This window comes from Pteropus alecto, unplaced genomic scaffold (assembly GCF_000325575.1).
Source record: "Pteropus alecto unplaced genomic scaffold, ASM32557v1 scaffold44, whole genome shotgun sequence".
In the NCBI taxonomy this organism is placed as follows: Eukaryota; Metazoa; Chordata; class Mammalia; order Chiroptera; family Pteropodidae; genus Pteropus; species Pteropus alecto.
This window is the reverse complement of record NW_006436812.1, coordinates 8,621,769-8,629,856: the sequence shown is the minus strand read 5'-3', so window position 1 is coordinate 8,629,856 and position 8,088 is coordinate 8,621,769. Positions and strand designations below refer to the sequence as shown.

The 8,088-nt window shown below is 49.6% G+C and overlaps 1 protein-coding gene across 1 annotated transcript; it reads left to right on the top strand.

The window, feature by feature from the left end:
- Positions 1–112: 112 nt before the first annotated feature.
- On the top strand, positions 113–3,787 carry LOC102887005 (major vault protein). The gene is made up of 6 exons (XM_006914230.3): positions 113–126; positions 912–935; positions 1,713–1,829; positions 2,005–2,131; positions 2,653–2,841; positions 3,516–3,787. Exons 1-6 carry the CDS (start codon positions 113–115, stop codon positions 3,732–3,734), a joined length of 690 nt encoding a protein of 229 aa, XP_006914292.1. The 3' UTR covers positions 3,735–3,787.
- Positions 3,788–8,088: the final 4,301 nt, after the last annotated feature.

Sequence of the window (8,088 nt, the reverse complement as noted above, 5' to 3'; positions counted from 1 at the left end):
AGCACATGATCTGGCATATGTTAGGTTCAATATAGTTCTTAAAAAGCCAGTGCCAGCCAGCAGAGAAAGCTCAGATGGTAGGGGTAGCTGTTAGGGACAGATGCCCAGGACAATGTCTACTATATGGTAGGCACCCCCCAAATATTTAAGAAACTGATTCTCGACATTCTCAGGAAGACTATATCACCTGGAGTTTATTAAAATAAATAAAGTTGCAGACTTCTAGCCCCACTCCTACAGATTCCAACTATGAAAGTCTGGGGCAGGGTCCAAGAAATTGAATTTTTAAGAAATATCCCACGGGTGGTCTAAGGACTGCACCCTGAGAAACCAACTGATCTATTTGTGAATATTAAGCAGCTATGATATGCCAGGTTAGGATAATCTTCATTGTAGGAAGGGATAGAGAAGGAACAAGAAGTCAGTGCCCTTGTGGAGTTTATATTCTAGTGGGGATAGATAATATTAGGTATACAAATAAATGTAGACAGCTAGTGACTGTCGTAAAAGAAAGCAAGCAGGTGGACAAGAGACATGGTATGAGCTTGGATGGCAGCGAGGGCTCTGAGGTCACTGTGGAATGACAGGAAGGAGTCAGCCAGTAAACACTAAAGAAAAAACAGCCAGATGGATCTTCCTTCTCCCCCAAGTTCCCCTCAACCCAGGCCCCAGTCCAAGAGTATTTCGAAGAAAATGAAGTCAGGACAGTGGAAGCCCCCGCCTTTATTATCGAGGCTTTCAGAGCTAGGATAGATCAGGCAGAGACCACCACAATGTGGACACATCTAGATGGCTCCTTCTCTCCTGGCCTCGGTACCTGCAGGCTTCCTCTGGCTGGGGGCAGAGCTCTAACCCTGCTTTTTGAGAAACCTGGCCCCTACCCCATCTCCTTCACTCAAATGTCCCTAAAGTCTCAGGCAGGAGGCAGCTGCCAGGTGAGTGAGGGCAGCTGCCCACAGTGCTCACTGAGGGCTAGACATCTCCAGGGTCCCCATCTCCAGCCCACTGCTGGGCCCTGGGTAACGTGGCATCCCCTGACGGTCAGTCTGCTGTTATTCTTACCCAGCAGATAGCCTACTCGAAGTGGGACTATGTGACTAGATGCCATCCTGCTCTTGTGGCTTCTCACCTTGCTCTTGCTAGAACCTAACTCATTTCCGTGGTCTTCTAGGCACTCTGGGGTCCAGCCCTGCCTCCTACATCTCACCTTCCAGCCTCCTCCTCAGGCTCACATGCTCCAGGTCCACCGGCTGCTTTCTGCTTCTCAAATTCACAGTTGGGTTCCCACCTTAAACCCTTCTGCACTGTCTGCTCCCTCTACCCAGGGTATTGTGCCCCTGGATGCTTTAGGGCAGGCTTCTCTGGCCTCAGCCCAAAGGTCACCTCCTTGGAGATCCCTTTTCTTTCTACCCCAACTGAAGCAGCACCCTCTTTGCCAAGTCATTATCGGGTCTCCCCTTTTCAGGGAACTTGTTATGGTTTGAAATCATCTTCATTGACTTGTTTTTCCCCACTGGAAAGTACGTTTTGTGAAAGCAGGGGCCTCAGTCATGACCAGGTTCCCCTGAGCCTAGAATCGTTCCAGGCTTGCAGCACACACACCATTCTTCTGTTTGCATAATAAGCGCCTCCCATGGGCCGGGGCACCTCTGTCCTGGGCACCCCAGCTCTGGCGCCACACCAGCATCTTCCCTGTCCCCTTTCCCATCCAGGCATGAGGCTCAGAGACTAGAACAAGAAGCCCGTGGCCGCCTTGAGAGGCAGAAGATCTTGGACCAGTCAGAAGCTGAGAAAGCTCGCAGAGAACTCTTGGAGCTGGAGGCTCTGAGGTGGGTCAAGAACTAGAGGAAAAGTTGGCCCGTCACCTGCTGAGGGTCTTGGCAAAACAGCTGACTGAAGACAGGGGTGTGTGCGTGTGAAAGCTGCTACAGCATAAGTTAAGGCCAGAGAAAGGCAGGGCGGGGCTCTCTCCTGGGGTTCTCCTGACCCTGCCAATCCCTGCAGCACTGCTGTGGAGAGCACTGGGACCGCCAAGGCGGAGGCCGAGTCCCGCGCAGAGGCAGCACGCATTGAGGGACAAGGCTCTGTGCTGCAGGCTAAGTTGAAGGCAGAGGCCTTGGCCATTGAGACGGTGAGTAGGGGAGGTGCCCGTGGAAGGATGTGGCCTTGGGGTCTGCAAGAGGCTTAATCCCTGCAGTCCCTGAAGCTGAGTAGGATGTCAAGTACCCTAACAAACAACCCTATTCAAATATTTTGTGGTTTATAAGGTCATTTCCCTCTATCAATTCACCTAATACCTGCCTGAAAGGTAAAGATGATTATTACACACATCTTACATGTAATACATGCTCAAACACTGGCCAGCTTTGTGCCAGGTATTGCTTGTTTTACATGCATGATCTTATTTAATTCTTGAAACCCCATTAAGGTAGATATCATTCCATTTTACAGATGAGGGAATTGAGGCTTGGTTTAAGGGGCTCCCATGGGTTGCTATTTGAAAGGTGGCACAGCCAAGATTCTCACCTAACTGACTATAAGTTTAAATTCCAGCCCTTCCACCTCAGTTTTCTCCAGCTTGCTGGCTAGGAAGTTTGCTGGATAGTCCCCAGGGGCAACACTATTGACAGAATGCTGGGTTTCCGCTTACAGGAGGCTGAGCTTCAGCGGGTCCAGAAAGTGCGAGAGCTAGAACTGGTCTATGCTCGGGCCCAGCTGGAGCTGGAGGTGAGTAAGGCCCAGCAGCTGGCTGAGGTGGAGGTGAAGAAGTTCAAGCTGATGACGGAGGCCCTGGGCCCCAGCACCATCAGGGACCTTGCCGTGGCAGGGCCAGAGATGCAGGTGAGCGTACAGGGGGATGTGTGTGTGTGTTGGGACCATACTTGGAACCAAGAAGGCAGAGCTGGGGAGGCAAATACATCTAGAGAGACGCTGGAGACAGAGGGGTGACAGAACTGTCCTGTATCCTGTGTCCTGACCTGTATCATTTGAGCATGGTGTCACATAGGGCACTGTACTAGACTCGACGGTGAGCTAGAGCTTCTGAGGACAAAACAAACAGATGGGACATCAGTGTGAGAAGTGCTTTGAAGAAAGACAAGTGGGGTGATACGGTGAGAGGAAGTGACATTTCAAATTAGTTGGTCTAAAGAGGGTCACTCTGAAGAGGGTTTACTTGAGCTCTATGTAGAGTTGACAGGAGCTTTCCAGGAGAGGGTCCAAGTGCAAAGACGCAAAGCGAATGAACCTTGGTGCATTTAAGGAACATAAAGAACTGGCAAGCGAAGGGTCGAATAGTGAGCTGCTAGAGGCAGCTGCAGGTGGGGCCAGATCTTTCAGGCCTTCTAGGCCCTGAGAATGAAACCCTCAGGCTCCCGTTATGCTCTCTGATTAATCCTACGAGGATGATTTTGGTGGCAGCTACAGTGTCAGACCAAAACGGATGGCCCCTGCCCTAGAGAAGTGGCCAAGGGGATGAGGGAAGGGACCATGGTCAAACTTCTTGCTCCCTCCAGGTAAAACTGCTCCAGAGCCTGGGTCTGAAATCAACCCTCATCACTGACGGCTCCACTCCTGTCAACCTCTTCCACACAGCCTTGGGTCTACTGGGGCTAGGGTCTGAGGCCCAGTCCACAGCCAAAAATGCGACCGGGGGCCATGGGCCTGAAAAAGGCTTGCTTCTCCAGTCCTCTGCTGTTCCTCAAGTTTTTGGAAGCAGCCGTACTGTGCCTTAGCTTCATGTTGCATCGACAAATAAACCGTAACACTCCTGGGCATTTAAACCCTCTTCTGTTGCCTCAAGTGCATGTCACTGGAGGGTTTAATGTAGGCGATGGGAAGAGAACACCCCTGAAAGCTTGAGATAGTTACTAGAGACTCACATTTGTAAAAGGGAGAGGAAACTGGGGCGGGGAGAAGACTAACCCGAAGTCACGCTGATAGGAATGTGGCCCTAAAGTCTTACTCATCAGCCAGACTGTCCTTTTAGTCAACTTTCCTAGACTCCAGGTGGGGGAGATGATGCCACAGTCTAGAGGGTGGGGCCAGCCCCTCGGGGAGGGCTCCTGCACTAGGAACATCTTACTGCCAATTCCTCCAGGGGCCCAGCTTGGCCAGGGAGTTCTGGAGTCTAACGCTCTGGCTGCAGGTGCGTCCATCCTGCGTCCCTACCCCGCCGCACTTGCGGGGCTTCCTTTGCTGCCACTGGCTGGTCACACTGCACACTTGGCAGGCCTGTACAAGGCATCTGTGCACTTGTCCCTCTCAGATGGGGACGTCAGATGACTGGGAGGATCCTGCCCAAGGGCAGTAGGAACTGGATTGCTGCCTTAGGCTTCTGGTATGGGTTCAAGAGCATCAAGGGCGGGGTGGCCCCTCCCCACCCTCTGCCAAGAGTAGTGAGGAGCCCCACCCTCTGCCAAGAGTAGTGAGGAGCCCTTTCCTGGGGGAAGGATCTGAGTGCCATCCGTCTGGGAACACAAATGGAGGCTGCAAGGTTAACCAGCCCTTTGGCCCAAGTAGAGCTGTGGCTGCCAGGCCTGCCCATCTCTGCTGAGGAGGCAAAATCCCCCAGGGGTGGAGAGAGAAGCTTGGGTTTACTTGCTGTGTGGCTGGAGGGGGCAACTCAGCATCTCTGATCTCTTCCTGTGAAACGGGACGGCAGTTTTCCTATTGAGCAACGTTGAAGCTGTTTTTAGTCTTCTTTGTTTTCTCCCCATTTGTCCCTGAGCCTTGTCCCTTTCCAAGTTGGGCTGCATTTGTGTGGCTGGTGGTTCTACTCAAGTTTGAGCTTGTTGAGGTAGGGGCTATCTGTTTAGCCCACAGCATTTGGTGGTGCTGGCTCAGTGTTCTGGAACAGGCAGGTGAGTCACCCCCTCCACCTCTGTTTCTTCCAAACACTCTGCCATCTTCCCTTGAGAAGTAGTTAATATAAAGCTCTTCACGTACCTGGCACCTGTAAAGTTAGCAATGTTTATTGCCAAGGGCCTCTTGGGGTGAGCGACAGCAGGCAAGGTCATCCATGGTAGAGATTATCCCTCCCATGGCCATCCTGTGATTCCAGCTGCTTTACCAACAACCATCCCTCCAACTCCAGGCTTCAGTGACAATCCTGTCCAAGTAATTTACTCCCTTGAGACCTCCCTTAACTCCATCACTTCTCCCTCTGCCCCATGATGCTTAGCGGGAAAGGCCCCATACCACCCTACCCAGCTCTGTGTTGCCGGAGAAGGATCACCTTACATGCCAACTCATTTTCAACTCATGTAAACAAATTTCAAGGCCTAATGACCTCTGACTACACTATCTTGCGCTAGATCTCCTTAGGAACAACTCTTCACACCTCTCCTGTCAACCTCCACAGCTCTGCCCACTTTATCTCACCTCTTTGAGAAAATAAAAGTAAATCAGGCAGGAGGACCCGCCCCTTCCCTTCTCCTAACTATGGCATTTGGACTCTGTCCTCCTTCCTGTACCCATGAAGCCCAGCTCCTCTCCTGGGCTCCCAAGTCCTTGAGTCCCCTTCTGCATCAATCACCTTTCTCTCCTGCACCACCAATTCCTCCCCCTGTCACCGACATACAAACATATTCTACTTTCTCCTACATAGAACCAACATATAAACTGGCCCTTGGCCCCACATTCCTTCCAGCTGCCACCTCTCTTCTTTTTCCTTCACAGCCACATTTCTCAGTTTCCATTCCTCATCTCTCATTATCTCCTTAAGCCACTCCAATTAGCTTCTGTCTCCATCTCTTGCTTCACGGAAACTGCCCAAATTGGCATCACCAATGATGTCCCTGTCACTAGACCTAGTAGTTAGGTTCTGGTTCGGCCTCTCTCATCATGTGGCACAGTGTCCACCCCCATTTCACACTGGGCTCCTGTGACATAGCCTACTCACTTCTTTCCACCTCACTAGCCATTCCTCAGTTTCCTTGGCCAGCTCTGTTTCCTCTGCTCAGTCTAAATTATGAGTCATACTAGACCCCGTTCCCTTATTCAGCTACATTCTTCACCAGTCTCATGGCTTTAGAACCTCTCTATGCTACTGACTTCAAAATCTCTCCATTTCTGATCTCACTCGAGCTGTGGGCTCATTTCTATTGATTACTTGATGTCTCCACATGGATCGCTAATGGCCATCAGGCTTGGCCATGTGACTTACTCTGCCAATGAAATACAAGGCAGAGTGACATCACCTCCCTTTTCCAAGGTGACCAGCAATATTCCATATAGAGGCTGCTCTATCAGCCTGGGTCCCAGGGAGAAAATGGCATGAAGACAAGACACAGCTCACCTACAATAGATATACAGCAGGAGCAAGAAATATTTGCTGTATTAAATGAGATTTGGGGTGGGTGTTGCCACAGCATGATTTGGCCTACCCTGACTGCTACCTGTACCTCACAAAGTTGTGTGATTCTATAAGGTAATAGAGGAAGCTGCTCTTTAATTTGTATGCATGAAGATAGGCTCAGCACCTATCGTATGATGAGGGAGATAAAAATCCACCACAGTGATAGGAAAACAGGCCTTGATGGAAATACAGCTGCACCGGAGCCAGTTTCTAAGTACCAAATTTATCCTTGATGTTCCCTTAAATTGCTCGTAAAATACAGAACAGTGTGATCTCTGATGAAGTTCAACACAGGCTGTTTTTCTCCAGCATTGGAGCAAATGACTTCTTGGTTGAATACCAGATAGAGTGATTGATTTAGACCCTTTGTAAAAGAAAAATCTGTGTCTTTAAACAGCAAAGTCACATTTAGCATAGTAAGATGTTGTTTACCGAATCTATTTTGTCTTCTCCTAGGCCTACAACCCACCTCTATTTCTCCCCTCTACTACGCTCACATAGATGTGGGCATATTCACTGAGTTGTAGCTCATGGAATGTGAGTAGAAGTGGTATTTGCCCATTCCTTGCCTTCTCAAACAAATGAGCCTTGTGCAATTTTCTAGGTGCACTTCCCCTACCTACAGAGTGCTCTTGGAAGGCATACGTTGGAAATAGTGGAACCGTAAGATGGGAGGCCCCAAGTCTCCAAATCTCTGCATCAAGAGAGCTACTTCACAGTCAGAGGCACTGGATTAGGACTTAAGTTAGAAATAACCTATCATGTTTGAGTCACTATACATCTTGTGGTTTGTTACAACAGTTAGGGTACTTTTAACTAATCACAGTAAGAGACCACCTGAGGGACTAGCAGATTCCCAGTGCCCATCCCCGCCCTCTGAGTGGAGTGAGCCATCAGAATGTTTTGCATGGTGGTTATTCATTCAGCCCAAAAGCATATAGTTAAATTCCAGAAGTTATTACTGCACATATTTTAGTCTGTTTGAGCTGCTATAATAAAATACCACAGACTGGGTGGGTAATAAACAACAGAAATGTATTTCTCCCAGTTCTGGAGGCTGGAAGTCTAAGGTCAAGGCATCAGTATGGTTGAGTTCTGGGAAAGTCCCACTTCTTGTTTGTAGCCAGTACCTTCTCACCATGTCCTCACAGTGTGAAAGGGGTGAGAGAGCTCTCGGGCCTCTTTTATAAGGGGCACTGATCCCATTCATGAGGGCTCATGACCTAATCACCTCCTAAAGTCTCACCTCCAAATAACCATCACATCAGGCATTAGGTTTCAACATATGAATTTTGCAGGCACACATTCAGACCATAGCCACATATAATTGACTGCTATTGTTTCCCCAGATCAAATATAGTGATTCCAATTCAGCCTAGACTTTCCTTACCCCCTCCTCCAGGAAGTCACAAGGCACCTGATCCTAGGCTGTCAACACAGGCTTGTGCTCTACAAGTTCCTCCTAGGCTCTGTCCGGCCACTAGCCATGGGACCAAAAGGCACCAGGCTAACCCCCAGGCCCCACCAGAGAAGGGGACTTGGTCTTCATTGCTGGCTTCCTCAGGCCTCAGGTGCATATTCTACTTTAATGGAAGAAGCTCCACCTCAGGCCCAATTCTCCCTCCTCTTTTTCAGATCAGATAGCTTGATTTACATAAGTTAGAAACTCTTGATGTCACTGTAAATGGTTAGAGCCTGGAGCCATTCAGGTCCTAGGGCTTGAGCAAGTG